Here is a 13,378-nt window from a genome sequence, read left to right as displayed (position 1 = left end):
CATGTTCTCCAGTTCTACTTAGGCTCAAGATTAATCCCAGGCTGACATAGTCGTGACATTTCCCTTGGCCGGCCTGGGGACTGGACTTGGTTCTGACAAGCCTGCTCTCTCCTGCAGATGATCCTGAGAGACCTGTGTCGCTTCATGTTTGTCTACCTTGTTTTCTTGTTCGGGTTTTCCACAGGTAATGGGCTTGGTCAGGGCTGGTGGCGGGCAGAGCTCCGGCTACCCTCAGCCTCCTGAGGTCTCTGCAGGGGCTGGGTGGGGAGAGGCCCACTGGGGTGTGTATCTGCAGGTGACAGAGTGGATGGATAAAGAACGCACAGAAATGAGCAGGAGAACCTGGAAATGTGATTCATAAAATATTGTAAACAATTTTAGAGGTATGAAGTGCTGCTTGCCTACAGTATAGCTGCATTTTGGCTTAGTTTTCATTTTATTTTTATTTTATTTATTTATTTGTTTATTTAGGGTTTTTTTAGTTTTTTTAAGTTTTTATTTTGATATTATTTCAGATTTTCAGAAAAATTGCAAGAATAGTACAAATAACTTTTCTGTACATATTACCCACAACCCCCAAATTTTATCACATTTTAAAATCACTTTCCCTTCAACACACACACACCACACTTAAAAAAAAAGAGTAAGCTACAGACATGATCAACCCTTTACCACTGGATAAAGCCTGCATTTCCTAAAAACAAGGATATTTTCTTACATAAACAATGTATAATGATCAGAATAAGGAAATAAACATCAATACAGTACTATTAACTAATCTACCAGCCTTATTCAGATTTCACCAATTGTCCTAATAATGTCTTTTGTAGAAATAAAAATCCCAGATCATGCATTATATTCAGTTGTCATGCCTCTTTAGTTTCCTTTAATCTGGAGTGCTTCCTCAATCTTTCCTTGTTTTTTTGACCTCAGCATTTTTAATGAGTAAAGGCTAGTTTTTACAATGTCTCTCAATTTGGGTTTGTCTGATGTTTCCTCAAAATTAGATCCAGGTGTGCATTTTTGGTCAGACTATGGAGGAAGTAATGTGTGTCCTCCTCAGTGCATTGTATCAGGGCTTCCATAACGTTTGTTTAGCCCTTTTCTGGTGGTGTTAGCTTTAATTACTTGGTTTTGATGGGTGTGATAAGTAATTTGGGAGGAGATGTTTTGAGACTAGGTAAATATCCTGTTTCTCATCACACTTTCAACCGGTAATTTTAGCATCCACTGATGATTCTCACCTGAATCACTTAATCCTAATGGTTGTCAAATGATGATTTTCTAACCCTGTCATTCCTTCTACATTTATTCACTGGCATTCTATTATAGGGAAGAGCTTTCCATTCTCTTACACTCATTTATTATTTATGTCAGTGTGGCCTCACAGATTCTTTTCTGTTTTTGTTTCATTTTTCGTGGAATCTCACTTTGTTAAATGGGTTATAATCTTACTGTCACCATCTTGATGCTGAGATTGTCTGAGAAATCATCTTTGGGAGCCTCTTCAAGCTGGCTCCTGTGCCCTTCTGACACATCCACAGAATTTCTGGGCACCTGGCTCTGCTTTGATCCTCGTCTGAGTTCTGCAATTACATGGTTCACATGTATACCCTCTCCTTCCCCCTCCCCACAGCCTGTTTTGGAATCTCTGTCTTGGAGTTATGGACAGCTTTGACTAGGAGCTTTGATTGATAGGGATGCGTGTGGGCTCTGGCACCCTGTGTGAAGGTCCTGGTCTATCAGTACCCACAGGAAGGGACTTGGCCAAATGGGTTAATGGATACTGGATGTGCAGTAACCATGGGCACAACAACTACAGAAGCTCTCAGGCTCCAGACTACATTTTGCAAAGAAAAGTGTAGAATGCAGCAAGAGACCATTCTGCTCTGAGCTGCTTAGTCTCCATCATTCTGGAACATGCTGGCTTTGGGGCACCCTCTAAGGGGGACAGGAAGACAAGGGTGACTGAGAAGCTGGGTGTGGATCCAGGACTGATACGTAAAATTAGGCAGGTTGTGCACTGTACAAAGGCAGCTAGATTCACATTGTATATGTACATTTGCATATTTTTTAAAACATTTTTTTCCCCTAGCAGATGATGATAAAGTTCTTATTGTAACAAAACAGTATACAGTTGACCCCTGAACAAAATGGGAGCTAGGGGCACCAATTCCCTGCATAGTCAAAACTCTGCAAATAACTTTTGACTCCCCCAAAACTTAACTACTAATAGCCTACTGTTGACCAGAAGCCTTACCACATATTTTGTATATGTATTATATACTGTATTCTTATAATAAAGTAAGCTAGAGAAAAGAAAATGTTATTAAGGAAATCATACAGAAAATACATTTACAACTATGCTGAATTTATCAGAAAAAAACCTGTGTATAAGTGGACTCTTGCAGTTCAAACCTATGTTGTTCAATGGTCAACTGTACTATGACGGTTTGCTGACAGTTCTGAAGAAGAGGGTTTTTTTTTTTTTTTTTTTTAAATTCACACAAAAGTGCCATATGGCGAGCAGCATTCTTACTGCAGACACATCCTGGGAGATGGGGCGCGTCTGTTGGGGGGTTCTGTCTTGGCTTCCATCCAGTTGCACCTGTCCCCGCCCCTGCCCTGTAGCGGTGGTGACACTGATTGAGGATGGGAAGAATAATTCTGTGCCGGCTGAGTCCACATTGCACAGGTGGCGAGGGCCTGGCTGCCGGCCACCCGACAGCTCCTACAACAGCCTGTACTCCACGTGTCTGGAGCTCTTCAAGTTCACCATTGGTATGGGCGACCTGGAGTTCACCGAGAACTATGACTTCAAGGCTGTCTTCATCATCTTGCTGCTGGCCTACGTGATTCTCACCTATATCCTCCTGCTCAACATGCTCATCGCCCTCATGGGTGAGACCGTCAACAAGATCGCCCAGGAGAGCAAAAACATCTGGAAGCTACAGGTGGGTCGGTGGGTGGGGTGTGCACAGCGGGAGGGCACTGGCTGTTCTGTCGCTGCTTAACACAGCGGGGGTGTATGAGCCCCTGCAGGGTTTGAGGAAGGGCAGAGAGCCCAGCCAGGCCTGGGGGATCAAGCAGAAGCATCTCTCCCAGTTGACTCCTTTCTGGCCCCTCCTTCAGGGTTTCCCTGCTACGCATCACCAGCTGGTATTCACAGACACTGTGTTTACTGTGACTGGGCAGTGCCCAGGAGAAGGAAACAGAAGGCTCAGCCCCATGGGATGCCCACCTCACAAGAGCTTGGTCTAGGGTGGGCCCCAGACACCAGACTTGGGGGGAGCAGCTAAAATGGGGTTGATCCTGACAGCTACGTTTTTGAGCCACCTGGTTCTTAATCTGCCTTCCCACCTAATAATAAAAGCATCGTTCTAATTATTAAGTAGCATTGACTCTATACCAGGTACTGTTCTAAGTGTTTTATATGCTCTCAGTTAATCCTCACAGCAATGCTGTCAAGTGGCTACAATTACTATCTCCATTTTTGTATAAAGACACTGAGGCATTGAGCACTTAGGCATCTGTGTCCAAGGTAACTACGATCTTCCTCAACTTACAGTGGAATTACGTCCCAATAAACCCACTGTAATTTGAAAATGCATTTATTACACCTAACCTACTGAACGTCACAGCTTAGCCCAGCCTACCTTAAATGTGCTTAGAACACTTAACATTAGCCTACCGTCGGGCAAAATCATCTAACACAAAACCTATTTTATAATAAAGTGTTGGCTATCTCATGAAATTTGTTGACTACTATAATAAAAGTGAGAAACAGAATGGTTGTATGGGTACAGAGTGATTGTAAGTGTACTGGTTGTTAGCCCCTGTGATCCCATTGCTGACCGGGAACTCACAGCATCACAAGAGAGGATTGTATCATTTATTGCTAGCCTGGGAAAAGATGCACGCTCAAAACTCCAAGTATGGCTTCTACTGAATGCACACTGCTTTTGCACCATCATAAAGTTGAAGATCATTAAGTTGAACCATCATAAGTTGGGGACTGTCTGTAGTAAGTAGCAGTTAGGATTCAAGTCAAGCTGTCTCATCTTGAGGCCCTGTTCTTTACTACACTATCTGCCCCTCTGTGAGTAGGGAAGTCTGGGGTGAGACACTCTACATCACTCATGGGAGGCCCTGCCCTAACCCCAACCTGGCAGGCACCTCAGTGCCTGAGCAGGTCTGGGCCGGATGCGCTGAGCTTGGAGTGTGCCCCTGTTGGGCTATGGAAACAAGCCTGGTATGGAAGGCACTAGAGGTCCAGCTTGGAGGCACTGGGGCTGGGAGAAACTCTGGAGAGGTTGGTCTTGGAAGCTAGCCCCTGGACAAACCTCTGCCCTTCAGCCCTTTGTGTCTTCCCACAGAGAGCCATCACCATCCTGGACACAGAGAAGAGCTTCCTTAAGTGTATGAGGAAGGCCTTCCGCTCAGGCAAGCTGTTGCAAGTGGGGTACACACCTGATGGCAAGGATGACTACAGGTGGTGTTTCAGGTAATGTTCAGGCAGGAATCAAACTTAGGGAGCTCAAGGGCTTAGCTAGATATCAGGGATCCACCCAGAGCCAGCTATGGGCACAGAGGCCATTCTAGGGCTTTGTGGGCATAGGGGACTCACTGCAGCCAGCTGTGGATACAGAAGCCTTCCTCAGGGCCTCTTGGGACCAGTCATGTGCATAGGGGACTCTCCCAAGGCCATCTGTAGTTAGGTAAAGGGCTATCCCAAGGCTGAGCTGTGGGCATAGGAGACCTACTGGAAAATGAGGTGTCCAAAAGGGGTCATCCAATGATCAGAGTCAGAACCAGGAATCCAATATTTAAAGTCCTTGGGCCCCATGATATGGTCAGAGAATATAGCTTTGGGGGTGGTGTCCAAAACGCAGGCCCTTTGCAGCCTTCCCCTTACCGGCTATGTCTCCCTATCCTGCTCTGGGTTTTCTGGCTTCTTGGGATTGGCCTGTGGCACCAAGACCTCAACCGGGAAGATAGGCATGGCTTTTAGGCCATCAGCTCCCAGCTCCCTTGTCTCCTTGCCCTGCAGGGTGGATGAGGTCAACTGGACCACCTGGAACACCAATGTGGGCATCATCAATGAAGACCCAGGCAACTGTGAGGGCATCAAGCGCACCCTGAGCTTCTCTCTGCGCTCAGGCAGAGGTGAGGTGTGAGGGAAGGGTGCTGTAGCACAGAGGTGGCCTGATGATGGGCAGGTGAAGCCTTGGGGTTCCTTGTTCCTTGGAGGCCTTCTTCGCCCCGCAACCTGAGCCCCTTCGGCTCAGGTCTGATCTCACTGTTTGTGAGTTTGAGCTCAGAGCCTGGAGCCCACTTCAGATTCTGTGTCTCCCTCCTCTCTCTCTGTCACCCTCTCCTGTTCACACTGTCTCTCTCTCTCTCTCTCAAAAGTAAATAAACATTAAAAAAAAAAAAGAATGAAGCAAACCTAGTTTTTATTGAACACATTTTGAGTTATAACTACAATTTTGCACTAACTCTTTGTTTTTAGATTTTAGAAAATTGCGGTAAAATATACGTAACACAAAAGTTACCATTTTTAAGTGTTCAATTCATTGGTGTTAATTATATCCACAATGTTGTGCAGACTTCACCACTATTTCCAAAACCTTTTCATTATTTCAAACAGAAACTCTTTACCTATTGAACAATTACTCCTATTTTTCCCTCTGTCTCTATTCTACTTTCTGTCTCAGTAATATCCCATTGTATGTATATACCATGTTTTATTTATCCACTCATCTGTTGATTGACATTAGGATCGTTTCCACTTTTTTGGCTATTGTGAATAATGCTGTGAACACTGGTGTCCAAGATTCTGTTTGACTCCCTGCCTTCAATTCTTTTGGAATTAAACTGCTGGGTCATATGGTAATTCTGTGTTTAGCTTTTTAAGGAATGCCAAACTATGTTCTATAGCAGCTGCATTATTGTACATTCCCACCAGCAATACATGAGGGTTCCACATCCTCACCAACACTTGCTATTTTCTGGGTTTTTGTGGTGGTGTATTGGTTGTCCTCGCCACTTAATGGATGTGAAGTAGTCAAAATGTCCATTTCATTCTCATGTTTGAAGACTATCTTCATTGAATAAAGAATTCTGGGTTAACAGATATTTTTCCTGTTTTTTCCAACACTATTTTTCTCCACTGATCTCCATTGTTACTGATGGAAAGTAGCTCATTATTTGCATTACTATATGTAATATGTCTTTTTTTCTCTGGCTGTTTTCAAAATATTCTCTTCATCTTTGGTTTTCAGCGGTTTGACTAAGACGTGCTCAGGTTTGGTTTCCTTTGGTTTTATCCTGTTTGGTGTTTGCCTGAGATTCTTCAATCTGTATGTCAGTGTTTCATCAAATTGGGAAACCGTATATATTTTGCTTCACTCTCCCTGTCTTCTTTTTTGGGGACCCCAGTTGCATGTATTTTTGATTACTTGATATTACCCCATAGGTTTCTGAGATTTTTGTCATGTTTCCTTAATTTTTTCTGTTTCTCAAATTTGATAAGTTTTATTGATCTGTCTTCAAGTTTACTGATACTATACTCAGCCATCTCCAAACTGCTATTAAGCTCATCCAGTGACTATTACATTTCAAGTATTGTGCTATTGGTTTTTAAATTTCTATTTGGTTTTTTTTTTTTGTAGTTTTCATTTCTTTTCTGAGATTCTCTAGTGTCCTCTCATCAAGACCATATTTTCCTTTGTTTTGTTTTTTTTTTTGAACATACTCATAATAGCTGATTTAAGTTATCTGCCTGCTAAATCCAACATGTGGGCCATCTTGGAGTCAGTTTCTATTGACTGCTTTTTCTTCCCCCTTACTGTGAGTCACATTTCCTTGTTTCTTTGCATGTCTAGTGACTTTTAATTGTATACTGGGAATTATGGATAATATGTTGTAGAGACTCTGGGTTGAATTTTTTTTTAACAATTTTTTTAATGTTTATTTTTGACAGAGAGAGAGAGAGAGAGAGAGAGAGAGAGAGAGAGAGAGAGACATGAGTGGGGGAGGGGCAGAGAGAGAGGGAGACACAGAATCCGAAGCAGGCTCCAGGCTCTGAGCTGTCAGCACAGAGCCCGACGTGGGGCTTGAACTCACAAACCGTGAGATCATGACCTAGGCCGAAGTCGGATGCTCAACCGACTGAGCCATACAGGTGCCCCGAATTTTTGTTTTGATTGGCAGTTCAATTATTGATGATGAATCACCCTGAACTTGTATACACTTAGTTTTAAACTTTATTATGGTAGATATGTGAAATGCCAAGTTATTTGCCAATCCCATAAAACTTGTGGGATTCAACCTCCCAACTGTTTCCCCTGAGGATCTTGTCAGGGCTTAGTTTTAGGCTTTGTTAGGGTGGGTGGGTCTTGAGTAGACCTTACTCTAGGGCATGTAGAGTAAATAGGGTATTTCTGGTATTTTAGCTTGATCCTCATAGTAGGAAAAAAAAAAAAAGTGTTAATGTGGTGGTCTTTCCACTCAGTACTGCTCAGCTTCTAGTGTTTCTGTCCCACTTTCAGCCCCATAGTGACCACTGCCTAGTGAGCCTTATGTGGTCTCACACTGTGCAGGTATGATCCAGCAACCCATCCCAGAGACTTCTGGACCTCCACCCCTACAGCTCCCTTCTTCCTCTTCTCCTACACCCTGTCCCACAGATTCTAGCTGCTTTGGCTGCTCCAAACCCTGATCTCTTCTTCCTTAGCTCAGAGGCACTGCCATACTCTGTTTGGACTCCTGTGTGCTGCACCATGGTCAGAGAAATTGTCCCTAAGCAAAGTATCAGCGCAATCATGGGGCTCACTTTGTCAGTTTCACTTCTCTCAGCAATCACAGTTTCCAGTCTGTGTCCTATGTCTGGAAACATTTATTGCAAGTATTTTATCCTGTTTTATGGTTGTTTACAGCAGAGTGGCTAGCCTAGTACTAGACACTCCATCAGAGCTGGAAGTAGAAATCTATTTTAACAAGAGGCTTACTTTGGAAAACTACTTAAGGGCGTAATCAGTTTTCCCAAGAGCCTCCTGCAATCCCGTAATTTTCCCACGAATTTCACTGGAAGCACTTCCTGTGTCATGCCATAATACTTATTGATTATCTCTTCAATTGTTACCTGGTCTAACTTTTCAAAGATGGCTTTGTCTGTAATTTGAGCAGGTGTCCGACATCACTCCTATTGATTTTGTGAAACCCCACATCTTTAAGAGACTTGTGTTTCACTTTGCAGTTGATTTACATTGTGTTTGCATGACATTGTTGGCTGCTTCTAACAGCCAACAATAGAGATATTATTAGCCAACAATATCTCTAACTGAGATATTATATTGGCTAAGTGGCAGGGATACACATATTCATTCATGTTACTTGGGGTTGGGGCCAGAGATGGTTAGAGGTTCCCTGATTTTACATTTATAATTAATTAGTGAATATTTCCTGAGGATTTTGCTTTCCTGTACAACCTTGTAACATGGACACTTTAGTAATGAATAGTCATATAATTCAGATAACAAGGAACTCTCCCACCCACAAAGTGTGTTGTGATTGGGAAGGGGTAAAGGAATGTATAAGAGAAAGGCCAGGGAAGAAAAGTGGTTAGTAGCTGAGCACTAAGGAGGGCACTAGGGAGGGCATGTGTGGGAGTCTTGGCATTAGGACTGTGGGAAGTGGGCACTGGGAGCCCCTGCCTCCTTTGAGAGCCTTTGAGCTGGAGCTGGGCCAAGCAGTCTGTGAGGCCAACCAGAAGATTGTGTCTCAATGAGACCTGGCCTGTATCCCCATGAAGCCCAGCTTCTATGCCTGCATTCCCCAAGGGATCATCCTTCAGGAGTTGATGCTTGGTATTAGATTGTGTTTGGGGGCAGGCCAGTGTCAGCCTGCAGGCCTGGGGTAAATACTGAGACCTGGAGACTTCAGCTGGAGTGGTCATGATAGACCGGCCTTCCATATTCCTGACACCTTTGACATTAGCAAAGGAGCCTGAATTGTGACCTAAGAGTGGGAGGTATAAATTTAGGCTGATTTTCCAGAGAGATTAGACCCAGGGTGGCCAACCAGAGGCCTTGGCTGACCAGGGCTCTGGCAGTGGGAGGAGAACATGTACAGCTTTCCCTCTTCACTGTCATTTTGCCTAGGTGGCTGGGAACCTGGAGATGGCTATGGGGGAAACAACTGGACCCCCTTCGGGAGCTTCCTGCCCATATATGAGAGCCCCATTTAAGGCCTGGTATCATCATGGTTTCCTGGGCACTATTCCCAATTTGCTGTGCCCTGGTGGGGCCCGGTCCCCAAATCCTGATTCTTTGGCTGGTGTCCATCACCCTATAGCTGATGTGATGTGGAGCCACCATGGGGCAGGTCCCAGTGTTGCTCTGTGGAGACCTGGTCTCCCTCCCATATGGGCAGGGGAGAAATGGAAGCTGGGAAAGGCAAGCAATGGGCTCTCATGAGGCCCCTGCAAGTCAGGTTAACGTGAAGGAAGAGAATTTAGGAAGTGCCAGAGAAGATGAGGCTCCTTAAGCGGGTAAGGAAAGAGGCAATGGCATGTATCCATGTGTCTCAGGAAGCACCGAAATGTCTGGGTCTCCTTTCATCTGGAGACTGGTAAGGCCAACAAATAAGTGTTTATTGCTGCTTGCAGCATCCAAGGCAGTAATGATGTTTTACCCTTCAGTTTCAGGAAGAAACTGGAAGAATTTTGCCCTGGTTCCCCTCTTAAGAGACACAAGTACAAGAGAAAGGCACCCTGGCCAGCCGGAGGAGGTTCATCTGAGGCACTTTGCAGGTTCCCTCAAGCCAGAAGATGCTGAGGTCGTCAAGGATCCTGCTGCTTTAGGGGAGAAATGAGCGACCCCTACAGGGTTCTCTTAACACTATTGGGCCTCAGGATATGCCACTGCTGCCATACGGCACTCTCAGCAGCCTGGCCTGGTCTGTGCCTGCCTCGGCACTTTCCTCGCCTGCCCTGGACAAGCTGTGTGAAGCATTGTTGGATGCCTGGGAAGAGATAGCCATCCAACCCTCACTGTCCCCAAGTGAGTCTCCTAAAAGGAAAGGATTTTGCTCGCTCTCTGTCTCTCTCTTTTTTTTTTTTTTACAGACTTTGTTAAGTATCATGAATGATGTATCTTTATGTGGACGTATGTGATGCCCCTATTTTATTTTATTTTCTATCACTAGGACTAAAAGTGAGTGAGGCCCAGGAAAACACCTCTTAGAACATGTCCTTCAATGTAAAATGCCGAAGCAGTTCTCAGTATTGGGTTTAATACCTTCCTTGAACAAAGCGGTCTGGGGGTGATGTCATTTATTCCTCAGAGAAGGTGGGGGAGGCTGGCCCTATTCCCAGCTCTGGTGGAATCAGGTTTTTCCAGAGTGACTTCCTCCTTCTGTGTGATCCATCACAGTTCCAAAAATTTTAGCTCTATTGCTGTTCAGATGAAAGTATGGAACCCTGTCTCAAAAGCATGTGGCAAGAGTTTTTTAATGATCTTCTATTTGTTGTGACCATCGTCCTGCTCCCCTGCAGTGGTATGTATCTCCACCTCCATCCATCCTGTTGTCCATCAAATACATAAGTAAGTAAGCAAGTAAATAAATAAATAGGTAAATATCATATCAACTGTGAACTTTGTGCCAGTCACTGGGCTAGCATAGCGAGTTGGCTGCGTGTGTGTGTGTGTGTGTGTGTGTGCGCGCATACTACCGAGGCTGGGACAGTTAGTAAGGTTACACAGTCAACAAAGAGCATTGCCTGGGTCTGACCCCAGGCAGTGTGACTCCAAAGCCTGGAACTTACCTGCGGTGCCAGGCAACCTGGCTGAGAAGGTGCTGGGGCATGCCAGTCCATCCCTGGGGAAGGGAGACGTGCTTCCTCTTGTGGGCCTGAGACCCCTCGCTTTATCTGTAAGCCTTTCTCTGAAGGTGTCATGTAGATGTCAGATATTTGCAACTTTCAGACTTACTCAGAGCTGGAAGGAAGCTTGTGGGTGTCCTTTTGTAAAATGAATGATCATAACATTTTGTGTAAACCTGCGTTGTTTAAAGAAGGACACATGCAACTAGCCCATTCTTTCCCCTTTGTAGTGGTCACTGTCTCCTTATTTCTCTCTGTCCCTGTGTCCCTCCCTCCATCACCTGGAGGCAGGATGAGCCACAAGCCAGAATCCCCAATGGGGAGGCTGCTGAGCTCTCCTAGCCTGGAGATATCTGTGGCCTGCTAGGATGCAGACAGGGCTTCTCCTGACCACTGTCAGGGTGGATCTGTTCAGGCCTGAGGCAGTTGATGGAGCTCTGCCTGGCTCTCAGTCCTTCCTCCTTCTTCACTATACCAAATGGTGTATTTCCTAGACCAGGTCAAGGCCTTGGCCCATCCCTGTGTGCACTCACCCTTTCTCTTCCACCTCTTTCTTCAGGGGAGAGCTTGTGTGCCTGCCACCAGAGCCTGATGTCTGCAGGGCTTGGGGGGTGTAGGGAGGAGGTGAGGTTGTGCTTGATTCCTGCCCAGTATGTCCTTTGTGGTCGTTTTACAGTTCAGGGCAGACAGACGCTGACCCCAGTCTGGTGAGATGGGGCCCCACGTAGGGCAAATGTCCAGGGGCTGCCTAAAATTCAGGCCTCTGGGGAGCGAGATTAGGGCAGGAATATCTAATGGCTGCCCTTTTCCCTCTTGCTGCCCCATCCCATCCGGGCCATGGGCTGCATTTCCCCTTTGTGTTTTGTTCCGCACACACAGCGCATCTGGGAGGTTCCTTTGGTCACTGTTTTCTTTTTTTTAGGCTCTGCTTGTTTCACGCACCGTCACAGAAGGAGCTGAAGTCACTGATAAAGGGTGGGCACAGCATGGCTCATGGCTGCTACGAGGAACGAGGAGCTGGATTGCGGAGGGCAGTTTATTGGTCCTTCCAGGTTCCCAGGCCCCGGTGCTGCAGTGACTGAGTGCTAAAAGTCACCCATGTGGTGTCCAAGGCTGAGTGCGCAATACTGGGTTCTGCGGGGCTCCAGGCTTGGCAGAAGAAGGCAGGAGTCCTGGCTCCACTGTGTTATGAGGGCCCCAAACACGGGTGGGAATCCGTCTCACCTGCAGCCCCAGCAAGTGCAGCCCGGGGTTCCACTGGTGGAGGTGTTGTCTTTGGTCTGGGGTGCTGACTCAGCTGAGCTGGGTCAGTTCCCTGCCTGACTGCACTGGTGACAACATCCCCAACAGGGCCCCTTCCCCCTTGAGGCTGGACCAGCGCAGCCTTCTGTGATTAAGGGGTCAGGGCTGACTCAGCGGCTTGGGGCCTGACTTGCAGCTCCTGTCTGCTACCCCACCGAGCTTGTGTGTCACCCAAGCTCATCACCACTCCTTGAAAGTGCCTGGATCTCTTGCCTCCCAGTCCTGCTCCTGTTGTTCTTCCTGTGTAGGCAGTCCTCCCTCCTTCCAAGTTCAGCCCAAATGCTCTCGCTTCCCTGAGCCCATCCCTGACTTCCCCATGGGAGGGATTTCCTTCCCCCTCAGTGGCCTCAGCCCTTTTTGTCCTTATGACCTGCCTAGTGGGGCCATGGTTCCTGCCTGAGCCTGTCTCCTGTGTGGCCCACAGTTTCTTGAGGGTGGAGACTGCTTTCTCCAGTTCTGAATCCTACACTGGCCCCTGTTTCCCTGCCTTATCTCCTACTGTGGGCTCTCACAATGTGTTGGTTTAAACGGGATTGAATGCAAACCAGCTCAAATGGCAGGAGTTGCTGTTTCCTTGTATCTGGGGTAGGAGGGTGGGGGGTAGTGGCTCTGACTCTGTCGTTGACCTGCTCCCTGCTCCATGCACAGCAGCGGAGGCTCCCCTTACTCCTTGCTGGGCAGAGTAAGTGTATTTGGGTGGAGGACAGGGGCCTTTTAGAGCAGCTCTAGCCTGGTATTTGAGAAAAAGTGCTAACACCAGGCAAAATGTAAACATTGAAATTGGGCAACAGCTTCACCCCTAGGGTTCTGAGGCAGTGAGAAGCAAGCTAAAAGGGACAAGGGGCTAGTCAGAGGGGCAATTAATTGAATCTTAGAGGGAAGACGATGATTGATCCAAGATCAGGCTTTCATGAAGGAGTTTCAGGCAATGTTTGTGGGAACCGGGCCCCCCTTGATGTCAAACTGCAAGAGCGGGGACCCTACTTCACCCACACTAAAGCCTCTTGGCCCCAAAGCCAGATTTCCTGCCCCTTACCGGCCACAGGTCCTGCTGCCCCATGGTCAGAAGCCTGAGCCTGCTTCCTGCCTCTCTCCAGGCCTGGCCATTTGTGGTGATGAGAGCCAGAGGGACTTGCCCCAGATGACAGTTGGGAAAATCCCTGCTGCATCAGTCACGGGTGCTACATCCCT

At 46.5% G+C, this 13,378-nt stretch overlaps 1 protein-coding gene across 3 annotated transcripts in view; it reads left to right on the top strand.

Annotated features, from left to right (window-relative positions):
- Positions 1–10,645, top strand: part of TRPV1 (transient receptor potential cation channel subfamily V member 1) — a 37,156-nt gene extending 26,511 nt beyond the window's left edge. For all 3 annotated transcript variants that reach the window (XM_058703822.1, XM_058703820.1, XM_058703821.1), the window contains exons 13-17: positions 118–184; positions 2,632–2,954; positions 4,377–4,504; positions 5,051–5,166; positions 9,704–10,645. In XM_058703822.1, coding sequence (XP_058559805.1) covers positions 118–184; positions 2,632–2,954; positions 4,377–4,504; positions 5,051–5,166; positions 9,704–9,876 — 807 coding nt within the window. In that variant the 3' untranslated portion in view covers positions 9,877–10,645. The remainder of the gene's footprint in view (positions 1–117; positions 185–2,631; positions 2,955–4,376; positions 4,505–5,050; positions 5,167–9,703) is intronic.
- Positions 10,646–13,378: the final 2,733 nt, after the last annotated feature.

This window comes from Neofelis nebulosa, chromosome 16 (genome assembly GCF_028018385.1).
Source record: "Neofelis nebulosa isolate mNeoNeb1 chromosome 16, mNeoNeb1.pri, whole genome shotgun sequence".
Lineage (NCBI taxonomy): Eukaryota > Metazoa > Chordata > Mammalia > Carnivora > Felidae > Neofelis > Neofelis nebulosa.
Note: the sequence above shows the minus strand (reverse complement) of the source record. Positions and strands in the feature narration are given on the sequence as shown.